Source organism: Plecotus auritus, assembly GCF_963455305.1.
Source record: "Plecotus auritus genome assembly, chromosome: 4".
Classification (NCBI taxonomy): domain Eukaryota; kingdom Metazoa; phylum Chordata; class Mammalia; order Chiroptera; family Vespertilionidae; genus Plecotus; species Plecotus auritus.
This window is the reverse complement of record NC_137775.1, coordinates 148,538,483-148,555,665: the sequence shown is the minus strand read 5'-3', so window position 1 is coordinate 148,555,665 and position 17,183 is coordinate 148,538,483. Positions and strand designations below refer to the sequence as shown.

At 41.0% G+C, this 17,183-nt stretch overlaps 1 protein-coding gene across 1 annotated transcript in view; it reads left to right on the top strand.

Annotated features, from left to right (window-relative positions):
- Positions 1–313: 313 nt before the first annotated feature.
- PRKAR2B (protein kinase cAMP-dependent type II regulatory subunit beta) overlaps positions 314–17,183 on the top strand; it is a 78,909-nt gene continuing 62,039 nt past the window's right edge. Inside the window, exon 1 of the mRNA XM_080666985.1 lies at positions 314–890. Coding sequence (XP_080523111.1) covers positions 578–890 — 313 coding nt within the window. The 5' untranslated portion in view covers positions 314–577. The remainder of the gene's footprint in view (positions 891–17,183) is intronic.

Genomic DNA, 17,183 nt, shown 5'->3' with positions numbered 1-17,183 from the left:
GTGGGAATTTGGCCCCGCGGCCCGCCCGCTCCGGGGCGCGCGGATAGGTGTACGCGAGGCGCCGCTGGTTGGAGTGGGAGGGACGGGCACACCCCGGGTAGCGCAGAGTGGAGGACCCACGCCTCGGCCGCGCGCCAGAGCAGGGTTTCCAGCAAACCCGCCCGCGCCTGCCATCAGCGTCCACAGCCCCGAAGCCACCCGACTGAGGGACGCGCGGCGCCCGCCGGCGGGGTTACCATGGTTTCCAGGGGTCACGTGGGCGCTTTCGGGAGCTCCCGGCTGCGAGCCGAGGAGGGACGGGGGCGGGGCGGCCGGGGCGGGGGAGAGGAGCGGCCGCGGCGGGAACGGGAGGAGCCGGAGATGCTGCCAGCCCTCCTCGGGCCGCGCTCGCTCAGCTGCCGCCGCTGCACCGAGGAGACGCGCGCCGGGCCAGCCGGGCCGCCGGGCCCACTGCGCCGCGCCTGCAGCCGGTAGCGCCTCCAGCACCGTCCGCGCTCGCTCAGCGGCCGCAGGGCCGGAGGCCTGTCCGGGGAGGGGGCGAGGGCGGCGCGCAGGCGCCCGCCGCCCGTAAGGCAGGATGAGCATCGAGATCCCGGCGGGACTGACGGAGCTGCTGCAAGGTTTCACGGTGGAGGTGCTGAGGCACCAGCCCCCGGACCTGCTGGAGTTCGCGCTGCAGCACTTCACGCGCCTGCAGCAGGAGAACGAGCGCAAAGGCTCCGCGCGCTCGGGCCATGAGGGCAAAGCCTGGGTGGACGCGGGCGCCGCCGCCGGGGGCGGCACCCCCAGCAAGGGCGTCAACTTCGCCGAGGAGCCCATGCACACCGACTCCGAGAATGGGGAGCAGGAGGAGGAGGATGAGGCCGCCGCGGATACAGTGGCGTTCAACGGTGAGGACCACGACCCCTTGCGCGCCCCCTCTCCCTACCGCCTTTCTCCCCTGTGCTCCAATTCCGCAGCTTTCATCACCCACCTCTGCCTGCATTCTCTACCTTCCTTCCCATCTCGCCCACCCCCTCAGCATCCATTTCTGTCTTTCCCATTCGCCCACCTTTCTACTCTGCTCTCTTGTCATGCCTTCCCCTCCGTCCCCTCCTCTGGAGGTGGGAGCTGAAAGCTACGAATTCTCTGCGGGTCTGTCTCCTCTGATCCTGGGCTGAGAGACCGAGGACGGCCGGTTTGGGGTGGGCATCTGCAAGTCAACTTTCACTGTGGTTGGAGGACGGGTACCATTATGCATAAAGGAAACGGGTCCACTTAGCGTCCTCTTTCAGCCCTTATATTCATTAATGGAGTGTCCAAAGCGAAAGGCGAGGGGTGTTCAATTGAATTGGCTTTATTATTAGGAGAGCAAATTCTCTGAAAGGAGCATGAAATTGGAGTACAAAATGTATGGTAATAGCTTTGACATTGTTGGAAACAAAGTAATCTATTATTTTCCAATTTGCCAATACCGAAGCGTTGTGTTAATATTGGACACACTACAAAGGATCCCTTTTTAGCCTGTGACACACAGGGTCTTTGGAATGAGGAAACAGGCTAATAGTTTGTTTTTTGTATAAAACAACTATTGAATGATTCGGTGCCTTAGAAAAAGTGTGTGAAAACACGGTAGGAAGTTTTTGGGAGCTTGTTAGTTGTCTTCAGAATGAAAAGCCAATGAGTAATTGTAAGGACTGTGCCAGACATTGAATCTAGAAAGAATGAATGGGAAAGAAAAAGGAATTTTCTCAAATAGCTGCTCCTGACAAGTCCCACCCCTTCTGCTTACAACCCTCTTTTCCTAACACACAGACACACACACACATTTACAATCTCCTGCCTGTATTTACACAAATGCCTAAATCCCGTCTTCATGGCATCCCAAGCCGAAACAACATGGTGTGCACTGTGCAAGGGTTTCTTCTCTTTGTGGTGTAAGGCAAACGTGCATTCAGCATCGCACCAGCTTGTATTTATTTACACTGCTTGTGGTTTGTGCCTGCAGCACATTTCATGTAATGAAAACATTTTCAAGTGTAATTTTCTTGTGTATGTACCTAAGAAGGTGTTTCTTTTCTTTGCAAAATTGTTGAAATATATTTTGGTGCATGGGATGATACTCTAATCATCGAAGCAATATATATCTTGAGCTTGTTCAAAACAGTCACAAAATCCCTGGAAATTGGTGCTTTGTGAAGATAAAGGGAAAGATTGTTACTTAAAAAATTTTTTGATCAGTCTTAATTGTTCTTTTTGCACAAGAATTTAATCAAATGCTTTATTTACCAGGAACAAGAAAAGGATAAAAGAATACATATTATAAACAGATTCGAAGGAGAAGCCATTAGTGGGTGACACAAAGGGCAGAGGCATCTCATACCTTTTTTTATGCTTCCAACATACACATGCACACATGTGTACGTACATATGCATGCACACACACAAAGGAAAAAGGGACTAGTTTCCAAGGATGGAGGAAATTAGGAACCAAGGCACTTGTTAAAGAATCTATATATGGTAAATACAATATGTTGTTAGTGTAACTAAAATATTTTGTTTGTATAATGCTTTTGAAGTACTTGGCATTGATGATTTCATTTTTTCCTTACAGTAATGTGTGTTATACACAGAGCAGATTTCATTTCTATTTTGGAATGAAGAAATTAGCTATTAACTTCTAAACAGCAGGGATCATTTTATATGGTTTTGTATTCTCCAAGGAACCTTTATTGTAAAAATTACTCAGTGTGAGTTTTAATACATACTTGTTAACCAGTTGCTCTTTTTAACCCCAGACCTAAACTGAGGACTTAAAACCTTTGACTGCAATCAAATACAATTTAATCATTATCCAACACACACACACACACACACACACACACACACACACACACACACACACCACCATCAGAAACTTCAGCAATGGTACTTCCCTCCACTAGGTGCAGTAGAAAATATCTAATATTTTCTATTATGCTCAGTTCTCTCTTTTTTTAGGTAAATTGTTTTGAGACCTGGAGTTTATAAACAATCACAGTGCCCTGGCCAGGTGGCTTCGATGATTAGAGTATCATCCCATGCACCAAAAGGGTTGTGGGCTCGATTCCTGGTCAGGGCACATACCTAGGTTGTGGGTTTGATCCCCAGCCAGGGTGTGTACAGGAGGCAACCGATGGATGTTTCTCTTTCTCACTCTCCCCCTCCCCTTCCTCTCTCTCTATAATCAATTATTAAAAAAAACACACACACATATCCTTAGGTAATGATTTAAAAAAAAACAATAATTACAGGTTACTTAAGGGACTGGCAGACTTTTTTGTAAAGGTTCAAGCAGTAAATACTTTAGACTTTGTGAGCAACATTTGGTCTCTGTCACATTCTTCTTTTTTTCATGTTATTTCTGTTAATCCTCACCTGAGAATATTTTTTCCATTGCTTTTCAGAGAGTGAAAGGGAGAGGGGAGGGGAGAAAGAGACACTTCATTTGGCTCACATGTGCCCAGGAGGTGGGGAGTGAACCCGCAACCCAGGTACATGCCCTTGACCAGGAATTGAACCCTTGATGTTCTAACCACTTAGAACACACAGGCCAGGCATATTTCTTTTTTAAAAAACAAAACAAAACAAAAAAAACCCCTTTGAACACATATTCCCTCTGGAGGTTGGGGTTATACAAAATTGGTCACAGACCAAGGCCATAGTGTGCCAACTTCTGGTCAGAGAGGGGGAAAAGTCAAAGTAGTGCCATTGGAAAACAAAGCAGAGTGAGCCTGTCAATTTCATGTCTAGGTCCAAAACAGTGCCAAAATATATTTAAAAAAACACTGGGTAGCCGAAACCGGTTTGGCTCAGTGGATAGAGCGTCAGCCTGCGGACTGAAGGGTCCCGGGTTCGATTCCGGTCAAGGGCATGTACCTTGGTTGCGGGCACATCCCCAGTGGGAGGTGTGCAGGAGGCAGCTGATCGATGTTTCTCTCTCATCGATGTTTCTAGCTCTCTATCCCTCTCCCTTCCTCTCTGTAAAGTATCAATAAAATATATTTAAAAAAAACAAAACAAAACAAAAAACACTGGGTAATTCTACTAGCATGGCAAAGAATAAGTGCTAGAAGATAAGTCTTAATTTACTATGACACACACACAAGACCAGCTGGATCAGGAATTCTTAAATTTTAGTATGCATCTCAAGGAAGTTTGATTCAGAAGAGAATATTACCAGGTACCATTCTTAGAGAGCTTCCTTGGGCTGGACATGGGATCCCCCTGCCCCCCACAGACATGCCTGATCTTTCTGATATTCATAGTTCCCTGACCACACTTTGAGAAACATTGATCAGCAAATAGTGATGATGATAATATCTTTCTCATATTAACAGTTTAAAAATAGCTGCCATTTATTGACATTCAGTGTATACTAGGCACTAGCTAAATGCTGCAACTCATTCTCCCAGCCTTAGGAGAAAAATAAGACTGTCACTTGCCCAGTATTTCACAGCTAGTACGCTGCAAAACTAGGATGGGAACACAGGTAGACTTGGCTCCATCCCTGTACTTTTAACTCCCAGCTTTTATCTCTGGAAGGGGGTGGGGCTGGCATCATCTGAGCTTTTTTTTTTTTTTTTAATGTCAAGCTCTACCTTAATGTGGTTTATCTTTAAAGCTCCGAAAAATTAACTCATCCATGGTCACACACAGAGGGCTAGTAAGTAGCAGAGCCTGGTTTCTTACATCTCTCTGATCCAAGCCTATCAGGGAGTTATTCCTAAATTAAATTTATACTATAGGTTAACTCACAGGTCAGGTTTTCCTGGTTATTTTTCCACTAATGGTGATAGAATTGCATTGATTGGTCCATCTCCATTCTCATGAATCGCTTTAGGACAAGTACTGGTATTTATAAGAGAATGGGCAAATAGGCAAGTTCTTGACCGTGAAACTGGTACCCATTGACTCCCATAGGGGATCAGGCATATGACAATGACCTCTCAGTGTGGAGGTTGAATCAAACAAGCCAGCGGGGTCTGGTAGCATGGACATTAATGGCACCAGGTCAAATAGAGGGGTGAAGGTCGTCTTTACTTTTCTGCTGATCGCTTTCCCATACCTCTCCAATTTTGTTCTAATTTTATCACTTCTAATTTCTATTTTCCTTTTGCTATCAATTCTGTTTAAAAGGACAATTTTAGGTGTTAGAATAATGGCATATGGAGATCCCCCTTTTAGGGAACTGTTGAAGTCCTAAAAAAGCTATAATGGAGACTCTGCCTCCCTCTGTCCCAGTGTAGAAAGTGAATAGAGCTTGACGTGTCACTTCTGAAAGGGTAGAGCCCCCAGACTTAGAATTTATTAGAAGGGCTTAGAGCTTACAGGCCAAAGAGTTGGATTAGCATCAATTTGTAGAGGAATCTGTGGTAATTACAGGTTCCCCCCATCTGAAAGTAGAGTGTTCCTATGAAATCTTTTGAAAAAGTGAAGAAGCAATTACAGTTGAGCCTGGAACAACAGGAAGGGGGCGGTTAGGGGTGCCAACCTCCCATGCATTCGGAAATCCATGTATAATTTTTGAGTACCTCCCCAAAACTTAACTGCTGATAGCCTTCTGTTGAATGGGAGCCTTACTGGTAACATAAACAGTTTATAACACACATATTTTGTATTTTATGTGTGTTACATACTGTATCCTTACAATAAAATAAGCTATAGAAAAGAAATTTAATAAGGAAATCATAAGGAAGAGAAAATACTTTTACAGTATTTATGGGGGAAAATCTGCATAGAAGTAGACTCACGCAATTTAAACCTGTGGTGTTCAAGGGTTAACTGTACCATTGATTTATACGGAAAATGTGTTGACCCAAAAGATAACCTACCAAATCATGCCAGATAGCACATAAAACGTAAAATAACACTAACATATCATGAAAGCAGTGCCACTCTTGCTACTCAGAGTGTGCACTACCTCTATAATGGCTGGCTGAACTGTTTTTGCTTTTCGCCTTTTTTTCATAAAAACGAAAATCCTCTTTGTATTTTTTTCAGTTAGTGAAAACAGGTATGAACGAATTGCAGGTGTCTTGTAAAAGCAAAGTGGCGTTAACATGAACTTTTGAAAAGAAGAGAATACCTGTAGTGGTTTTATATAGGCATCATCGTAAGATAGTGTGTTGCTCAATAATTTCTTCAGTGAAATTGCTGAATTTATAAAAATTAAATAAAGTTTGAAAATACTTTGATGAATTGACAAGTGGCCAGAACATAATGAATAATATATGGGTATATGAAAAGCAATCAACCTGGAAGAAAACTAAACAAATATAAAATATGGAAGTAATTTTCTATATCATGGAAGAAAAAGAGCTAGAATTCCAAGTGGATACACAAGCAAAAAAATATAGAACCATACCTAAGAAGCAAAGTATATAAATAGAATTTTACCATGTAAAACCTATGACTCTGACCTATGTAAAACATTTGTTGGAGAATCTTACTTATTTTTTATTTTTTACAGTTTAAGGCCGTGGTCGGCAAACTGCGGCTCACAAGCCACATGCAGCTCTTTGGCCCCTTGAGTGTGGCTCTTCCACAAAATACCACGGCCTGGGCGAGTCTATTTTGAAGAAGTGGCGTTAGAAGAAGTTTAAGTTTAAAAAATTTGGCTCTCAAAAGAAATTTCAATCGTACTGTTGATATTTGGCTCTGTTGACTAATGAGTTTGCCGACCACTGGTTTAAGGGATCCTCAGAATCATGCAAAATATTGGAAAGTTGGAGCTTGTGGTGGTGGTGGTTGTGGAGGAGGGAGACTAAGAAAACATTTATTATGAGAAGACATAGTTGAAGGAGAGTTGAGAAGAATGGTCATGTGTCCGAAAAAGTTTTCTTAGATGATTATGAGCAAATACCTGTTAAATACAGACTTAGAAGAACTAAAGTTTCATTGTAACCTGAAGACTAAAAGCCAAATTCATCTGTTGAAATGGTTTATGTGGTCTTCTTAAAATGAGCTGATGGCAAAGCAGTAAGGACAGTAGACAGATTGACTTCCCAAGAATCTGCTGTGGAAATATTCTTAACCATGCTCATACTAGGAGTAAGAAGCATGTTATTTTGTTGAGTTCATGGCCTAACTGGTAGCAGGAAATTGTAGAGAGCAATCATAGCTCTAAATAATTGTTGCTTTGGCTGGTTTATTAGGTTCACTTCTGTGTGCCCTTATATAAGAACTTGATCTCTCTATGGTGACTAGAGATTATTAAAAGACAAAGCAACCAATCATCAGCTCTTGACTCCTGCTACATGTAGCTGCCAACATATGACTAAAGAAATTTTAGTAGTTGTAGTTACTTTAAGCAACTAACTGAAAGTTAAAATATCTTATATCATCAACCTCTCAAATACATTTAACTGGTTTGAAAAAATGTTCATGAAAGTCAGCTTTTTTGGATTAACTTTCAATTCAGGCAACATTTATTTTCTTTTATGTATGAAGTGCTATGCTAGGCATGTTGACATGTTATCATACTAATAGTACCTCCCTCATAAAGTTGTTACAAGGATAAATAGATTAATATTTGTAAGGCTCATAGCAAACATTTCAGTGCACACAGCAAACATTGGTTGCATGTTAAACAAATTACCTCATTAACATGAAATCTTACAGAAGTGTAAGCTTTTCTTGCAGAATAGCAATTTGGTGGAAATTAATCTGGCATTTGCACTTTTTAGAAAGATGAAGTAGGAAATGAGTTTATGTGCAGTTGTACTTAGGATTTAATGTGCAGTTATGTTGCACAGATAAAAACCCCACATCCTTGCAACTCATAATTTGTAACTAAGAGCCTAGGATTTTGTATGAATGAGACTTAATTGTCTTTGGCTGTTAGAAATTTATGTGGCAGTTTTAAATCCTTCTGAAATAGATTACATCATTCATGACAAATGGCTAAAATATTGAAGCCATTATTTTACTTATGAGCATAAAACAATAATATTAGAGATTTTAAAAATATTTTTAGCTATAGATGGTAATTGTTATTTTCAGAGTAGATAGTTAAGACCATTTTCAATTGATTTTAGGGAGAGAATGGGGGGGGAGGGAAAGAGAGAGAGAGAGAGAGAGAGAGAGAGAGAGGAAGAGAGAGGAGAAAAAAAAACATCAGTGTGAGAGAAAAACATTGATCAGCTGCCTCCAGCTGCCTCCTACACGAGCTGACCGGGATCAAACTCGCAACCTGGGTATGTGCCCTGACCAGGAATCGAACCCGCCACCTTTTGGTGTAGGAATGACACTCCAACCAACTGAGCCACACTGGCCAGGGCAAGAACATTATTAATTTTGCTATTAGTATTAAGTGAATTGCTTTAGTATTGATAATAGAAAATCAAAGGACTTAAAACTGCCCTTTCTCAAACTCTTATCCATCTTTTATTTTAGGCTTTAGGAAAAGGGAGGAGTGAGGTAAAGGGAGAAAGGCAAGGAGAGGGAGGGATGGAGGATGAACCAGAAGAGAAAGAGGGAGGAAGAGAGAGGAGTAAAATCAGGACTTGTGAAGGGTTCTTTGAGTGAATTATACTTTGTCTGAAGACAGGGCATAGAATTAAAACACCTAAACAAAAATTGAAGCATTGGGTGCTGGCGTGTGTCTACTTAAGAATCAAACTGTGTAGCCATTACTTAATGTGATAGTTATAAGCTTTCCATTTGAGGTTGCACATAAAGTAATGGACTATGTCTGGGTGGGACTGTAGTAAATATTTAATGATTATTTATTATTGCAAATCTCATTTCATAGATCTCAGTAAATTTCCAACTTTCAAGGTTTTGTTCAAAATTGTGTCAAAAAACAAATGTCTTTCTTTTAAACTGTAAATACTAGCAAGAGATCTTGGAATTGGTCAATGAGGAGTTTATTTGTAGCCCATTAAATAATTTAATAAGGGTAAGTAGCAATAGAGAAGGCCTGTGGTGGAAGGTGGGATTGATACACTATTTGAGAGTGAAGAGTTCAGTTAAGGACATTGAGTATAACTGACTGCAGGGTTTACTTTTTTAGTGTCTAGAGTCACATGATCCCAGAAAGGGGCTGAGACCTGAAGAAGGAGTATGTGAAAGTTGGCAGATAGGATGCCATGCTGATTCACTCATCGACTCACTGCAGAAATTTTTGAGAGTCAACTCCTCTTTTTTTTTTTTTTAAGAAAAAAATTATTATTCTCTTAAGCTTTCCATCTCTAGACTTAAGAATCAGTCCTTTTGTTAGAGACTGTCTCATAGATAGTATATGTAATCTATTTTATTTAACAGGTAGAGCAGCTGGGAGCCAGAGAAGTTTCTCATTCAAATTTACTTGGTTTTGGATTTCTTCTACATAGAACTGTCACTTACACTTTGAGTGCTATGTATATTAACTTATATGTTTCAAATTATTTCTGCCTTCCATCAAGGTGATAAATAAGGTTTAAAAGGCTAGGCCAGCGATTTTCAACCGGTGTACCGTAAGAATTTTTAAAACATGCAAGACCTGACTATTTCGTCAGGGGCACTGACCTCTTTTTCCTTAAATTGTCAAAAAAAAAATAACAACACCCAACACAATAGCCATCCAGTGTGAAAGAATCAAAATTTATACCCTTTTTTTTTCCCAGGTCGGCCAAAAATATATTCTTTTGGTGTGTCATAGAATTTTAGTAGTTAGTTTTATGTGTGTCATGAGATGAAAAAGGTTAAAAATTACTGCTTTTTTAAAGGCTAAAAAGTACATTTGTACTTTTGCCTTTGGAATTAACTTTTTTCTCTCATTGATTTTTTAATTGCAGTGAAATCTCATATTAGGCTTTGTTTTTGTATTGCTTAAGAAGAGACAATTGAAAAGAAAAAGAGTGCAGAGATTTTTCTGAGTTGGATGAATTATTGTCATCGTGTTCTTGGCCCTGTTCTTATTGTCCTTCCACTCAATCCATGCCATTAAGGTATGGTTGGGATGGTCCTACAACCCTATAGGAAAATCTCAGTATGATGCTAATCATTATCTTTATTTTATGGGGGGCTAGTTTTGTGTTTCAGAAATTCAAAATGACTTAAACTTTTCCATTATGTAATTATTTTGTGGAAAGAATTTGATCTAAAATTTGTAGGTCATGGCTTATATGAAAACAAAACAATCTTTAAAAAATCAGATATATAAACACAGTTGGTGTAACATTTATAAATGTTTCAGTAATAGCCTCTGCCATGTGTAGCTTAATATGTTTGGAAACTAAAATAAAATTCATTCCAGTTGCTGCTGTTTAAAAATGTTTCTGTGATTTTTTAAAAAGACAAAAGGTCAAAATATAAACACATGTTCCACATAAAAGTAGAGCCAAGAAGATATACTGTATACAGTTATTCCTGTATCCGTTTGGCTAGGGACTGACATTTGTTTAGTTTACATTAACTGTTCCAAGACAAAATAGTTCATGGCGGTGATATTGAGGGGATTTTTTGGATTAAAAAGAAGGGAAAAACTTCCATTTGTTTAAATTATTTCAGGCCCAAAAAGCATCATTCCAAAAGATTATCTAAATTAAAATATGACTCAGCTGTTTCATTTCAGTTACTATAGAAAGCTAAAGTTTGTGAAATGATATTTTTAAATTTAATAATTGTTAACATTTTGGCTGCTTAACTACCAGACATTGAAAAGAGCTGCTTATACATCTTTAGGCCTCCCCAAAGTAAGTGGTTGAGTCAGGATTTGAACCGGACAGTCTGAGTTCAGAGCCTATGTCCTTACCTTAACCATGGTGCATATACTTCATTTTCAGTAATTGCTATTGCAGTAACATGGTTGAAAAGAACCACATATCAAAAATTAAGCTACCTATGTTTCCTTCTAGAAATGTGCAGTCTAGTCCAGCATTGATCTGTCCCATTTACAACTTTTCTGTCTATTCCATTCAAATTAGCACTTCGTATACTTTAAAAACTCAATCAAAATTGTTTTGATTATGTATCCTCATTAGCAAAATGCAAAGAACATGGGTACATAGGCTTGTCTTGCTGGTAAGGAGTTCACCTTCTTGTGACCTACCTGAATTTCCCATGTTACTGCTTCTGCTTATACGAGCCTCATGCCAAATCCAAAACTTGTATGTTGCCATGAACCTGCTTCTACCGCCTTGAGTGCTGGCTGCCTTCCTCCCTTTATTGTGTGAATCCTGCCCACCCTTCAAGGCTCACTGGCTCTTTGGAGCCCTCCAGTTTTCCTCTCACTCCAGCACAGACCGCCCCTTTCTTTAAAATTCAGATTAACACATCTGCCTGCTTACCAACCACCTCTCCTATGTTCTTCAGGCGCCTAAGGATAATTTTGTCTTAAACTGAATGTGTTATCTTCTGCCTTAGTTGTAATTCTTTCTTGTACACACATATCTTTCCCGCCCCTCCACCCCCGCCACAGTCCACTAATTTGATAAACATAATCAGTTAAAGCCTCTTCCCTCTGCCTCATACTTCTTAAACCTATTGTTTAAGGAAAACAGGCAAACATATTGCTTTTAGTTGCTGAAATTTTAGAGTAATGACAGCCCACCAGAAGGACGAGGGTTCCCAGTCAGGCACATACCTAGGTTGCCTGGGCGTGTGTGGGAAGCAGCTGATCACTGTTTCTCTCTCTCTCTCTCTCTCTCTCTCTCTCTCTCTCTCTCTCTCACTCTCTCACTTTCTCTCTCTCTCTCTCTCTCTCTCATACACACACACTTCCTCCCTATCTAAAGAAAAAAAAAAGTGATGACAAAAATTAGAAACAGTGGAAACTTAAAAAAAAAATTGTCTTCACTTTGGCGTGGACTCTGGGTTTGAATTCTGGCTCTGCCGTTTATAACATGTGGAATCTTGAGCAAGTTACTTTACCATTTGTGCCTCAATTTCCTCATCTATGAAATGGGAATAATGATAGTGCCTACCTCAGAAGGTTGCCATAAGAATTGAATGAGTTAACATTGGCAAATGCTCATTGTTATGAGTTTCATAAGGAAAGAAGAGAGGAAGGAAGGGAGGAAAAGGAAAAGAAAAGGAAGATTAAGTTTTAAATATCATTGAGAACATGACAGTTTTTTAAAATGAAGTTTGGTTGGAAATATAAGAAACAAGAGGTTGCTTTCAAGGCAGTTGTGGAATAGTAACTTAAAAAACAACAACCATGCTCCTTTAAATCTCAAGCCCTCCTCTGACTTTTTTTTTTAAAGCAATGGGGTAAAGTTTTGCTTCATTTGTACAACACCCCCTATCTTAAGAATCAGTGTTTAACTGATAGAATAAACTTGTGTGTGCAAAATCTCCAAGTTTATGATTTTATTTAAGTTTTAACAAATCATCTTAAAGCACCTTGGGAAATAGTAGGTAGGAATATTGAAAATCGTCACTTTATTTAAATGAGGCAGATGTTTATAGAAAAAACATTAATATGTGTCTGAAATAGAAATTAATTGGAAAAAATTAGTTGCATTAAATTGACTGCTTGTTACCATTTCCTCATGTCATAATATTTATGAAAGTAAGCTCAGGGTAGGACAAATTTATACTTAGGTTTTACATTAGAATGTAGTTTTATTCCAAAAACCCATTATTCTGTACTTGCTCCACTACAAATCGCTAGCTTAATAGAGTTTTAGAAGGAAAAAAAGACAGTCCTTTTGAATCACTGTTTTTATGGAGTTATTCACAGGTCTTTGTTTTTATTTTTTATTTATTGATTTTAAAGAGAGAGGTGGTGGGGGATCAAACCTGTAATCTTGGCATATTGGAATTATGCTCTCGCCAACTGAGAGCTACCTGGCCAAGGCTTTGCTTTCTTATTTGACTGTCATTAACAGCAGTTTAACAACTAAATAATAATAGGACTTTTGATTCATAATAATTCCTTAATATAATTTCCTTTAAAATAATCCAAAGTATTTCAGTATTTGAATTTTAACATTCATTTGTAAAAAGGTATTTTGTAAAAAATATTTTAGCAACACATTTATCATTAAAAGGGTACAAAGTGTACCCTGGCCAGTAGGGCCCAGTTGTTTGGGTGTTGTCCAGTGCACCGAAAGGTTCCTGGTTTGAATCCCAGTCAGGGCACATGCCTGGGTTACAGGCTCGATCCCTGGTAAGGGGCGTGCAGGAGGCCGCTGATAGATGTTTCACTATCACATAGGTGTTTCTCTCTCCCTCTCCCTTCCTCTCTCCAGAAAAATCAAGAAAAAAATCCTTTTTTTTTTTTTTTTTTTAAAAAAAAGGGTACAAGTTTCAGCTAATGCAGATGAATGAGTTCTGGAGTTCTAATGTATACCTTGGAGATGAAAGTTACCAATACTGTATTATATACTTGAAATTTCCTAAGAGGATAGATCTTAAATTAAATCTTCTCTCTCTCTCTCTCTCTCTCTCTCTCTCTCTCTCTCTCTCTCTCTCTCTCTCAAACACACACACACACACACACACACACACACACAATGGTAGCTAAGTAGAGGTGATACATAAGTTATTTAACAAAGGAAACCATCAACAAAATTAAAAGACAACCCACTGAATAGGAGAACATATTTGCCAATACATCTGACAAGGGCTTAATATCCAAAATTTACAAGGAACTTATAAAACTCAACACCAGAAAACCCAAACAACCTAATTAAGAAATTGGCAAAGGCCCTAACCGGTTTGGCTCAGTGAATAGAGCATCGGCTTGTGGACTGAAGGGTCCCAGCTTCGATTCCGGTCAAGGGCATGTACCTTGGTCGTGGGCACATCCCCAGTGGGAGGTGTGCAGGAGGCAGCTGATCGATGTTTCTCTCTTATTGATGTTTCTAACTCTCTATCCCTCTCCCTTCCTCTCTGTAAAAAATCAATAAAATATATTTAAAAAAAAAGAAATTGGCTAAGTATCTGAATGGACACTCCTCCAAAGAGGACATACAGGTGGCCAGTAGACATATGAAATGATGCTCAATGTCCCTAATCATGAGAAATGCAAATTAAAACCACAATGAGGCATCACCTCAATCTGTCAGAATGGCTATCATCAATAAATCAACAAACAAGTGTTGGTGAGGATGTGGCGAAAAGGAAGCACTAGTTCATTGATAGTGGGAATGCAGATTGGTGCAGCCACTGTGGAAAACAACATGGAGTTTCCTCAAAAAATTAAAAATGGAACTGTTTTATGACCCAGTGATTCTACTCTGGGAATATATCTGAAGAAACCTGAAACACTAATTTGAAAGAATGTATGCACCCCTATGTTTATTGCTGTGTTATTTGTAGCCAAGATTTCTTTCTTTTTAAATGTTCTGATTCCTAATCTTTTGTTGTAATATGCACTTAAAATTTTTTTCTCACAGGCTTAAACTTTTATTTTGTTTGGTGACTTGGAGCAGAATTTCTTAATTTTGAAGTAGTCTAACATTTGTCCTTTTCTTTGCACTTATGCTTCTTCTGCCTTAAGGAATCCATCTATCCCCAATTTTTTTAAATATCTTCATTTTTTAATAAATATTAAAGTCTTGAGTTTCAGACTCAAGGTTTTAGTCCATCGATAGTTTATTTTTGTGTGTGGTATGTGTGTGTTTTTAATAACTGGGATTTTTTTCTATTACAGACAGGATGGGGCAAAAGTAGGTTTATAGTTGTGAGTACATGAAACACAGAGTTTATGCTTGTATTATTACTTATTAATTATTGTATTGTTTTCCATATGAACCTACTTTTGTCCCAGAATATATAAAAAAAATTGGTAAAACTCAATAATAAAAAGCCCCTAATCAAACTGAGCAAAAGACTTAACAGTTCAATAAAGAAGTCATAAGAATGGCCCATAAGCACATGGGATGGTGCTCAGTATTTTTAGTTACAAAGGAGATGAAAATTAAAACCACAATGAGATGGGATTAAAGACACACTAGAATGGCTGAAATAAGTTATACCTTATGTTGCCTATCCTATATAATAAAAGCCTAATGTGCAAATTGACCATCACTCCAACACACAAGATGGCTGCCCCCATGTGGTCAAAGATGGCCGCCCCCATGTGGACACAAGATGGCCAGCAGGGGAGGGCAGTTGTGGGAGATCAGGCCAGGAGGGCAGGGCAGTTGGGAGGGACCAGGCCTGCAAGGGAGGGCAGTTGGGGGTGATCAGGCCTGCAGGGGAGGGCAGTTAGGGGTGACCGGGCCAGCAGGGAGGGCTGTTGGGGTGACCAGGCCTGCAGGGGAGGACAGTTGGGGGTGACCAGGCTGGCAGGGGAGGGCAGTTAGGGGTGACCGGGCCAGCAGGGAGGGCTGTTGGGGTGACCAGGCCTGCAGGAGAGGGCAGTTGGGGGTGACCAGGCCTGCAGGGGAGGGCAGTTAGGGGTGACCAGGCTGGCAAGGGAGGGCAGTTAGGGGTGACCAGGCCAGCGTGGAGGGCTGTTGGGGTGACCAGGCCTGCAGGGGAGGACAGTTGGGGGTGACCAGGCTGGCAGGGGAAGGCAGTTAGGGGTGACCAGGCTGGCAAGTTAGGACAGTTAGGGGTGACGAGGCCGGCAGGGGAAGGCAGTTAGGGGTGACCAGGCTGGCAAGGGAGGACAGTTAGGGGTGACTTGGCCAGCAGGGGAGGGCTGTTGAGGAGGACCAGGCCTGCAGGGGAGGGCAGTTGTGGGGGGACTAGGCCTGAAGGAGAGGGCAGTTGGGGGCGACCAGGCCGGCAGGGGAGGGCAGTTAGGGGCAATCGGGCCGGCAGGGGAGGGCAGTTAGGGGCGACCAGGCTGGCAAGGGAGGGAAGTTGGGGGTGACCGGGCTGGCAGGGGAGAGCTGTTGGGGTGACCGGGCCTGCAGGGGAAGACAGTTAGGGGCAACCAGGCCTGCAGGGGAGGGCAGTTTGGAGCTATCGGGCTGGCAGGGGAGGGAAGTTAAGGGTGACCAGGCCAGCAGGAAAGGGCAGTGGGGGGCGACCAGGCCTGCAGAGGAGGACAGTTAGGGGTAACCAGGCCAGCAGGGGAGGGCAGTTAGGGGCAATTGGGCCAGCAGGGGAGCAGTTAGGGATCAATCAGGCTGGCAGGGGAGTGGTTAGGGGGTGATCAGGCTGGCAGGCAGGCAGGCGAGTGGTTGGGAGCCAGCAGTCCTGGATTGTAAGAGGGATGTCCAACTGATCCCCTGGTGGGATCGGGCCTAAACGGGCAGTCAGACATCCCTCAAGGGGTCTCAGATTGGAGAGGGTGCAGGCTGGGCTGAGGGATAACCCCCCTCTGTGCACAAATTTCGTGCACCAGGCCTCTAGTGAGAATATAAAATGGTACAAACACTTGGGGAAACTATGGGTTTTTATAAAGTTAAACATTCACCTACCTGGGACCTAGCAATCCCACTCTAGTCATTTACTCAAGAGAAATGCATATGATCACAAAAAGACTTTGTGTGTGTGTGTGTGTGTGTGTGTGTGTGTGTGTATGTGTGTATTTACAGAGGTTTTATTCAAAATAACCCAAACTAGAAATAACCCAAATGTCCATCAACAGGAGAATAGATAAGCAAATTGTGGTTTACCATACAATGGAATACTATTTAGTAATAATAAAAAAAGAACAGATTATTGATTCAGTAGCAAGAATGAATCTGACATTTATATGAAAATCGAAGACAGGTAAAATTAAACTATGGTGGTAGAAATCCTAACAGTGGTTTCCTATGGCATAGTGGGAATTGGCTGTATGGGGGCTCATGGAACCTTTCCAGAGTGTTGAAAATGTTTTATATTTTGATTGGAGTGTTGGTTGCATAGGTGTATGTTTGTCAAAACTTACTGAGTTGTGCATTTCATTGTATGTCAATTTTTTACCTTAATTTTTAAAAATGGAAACATCGATGTCCTTGAAATCCCCTTTTCCATATTTTAATAGAAAAGTTTCATTGCTTTCTGCTCTAATTATTTTTGTTGGACACTAACATCTGGGTTACATTTTCATAATTATGGGGCATAAATGGGATTGCTTTTTGCTACTTGTACAAAAAGTCAAAGGCTAGTCAAGCCCTACTGCTTTTAATTTCAATTTATGTTTCCAGTCAGTACTGTGTTTTAATTTATGAGTTCTCACTAATTTTGTACTTGTATAAATATCACTTGCATTTGTCCATATAATCATTATTTTTTATTTTTTATTAATAAATCTTTATTGTTCAGATTATTACAGTTGTTCCTCTTTT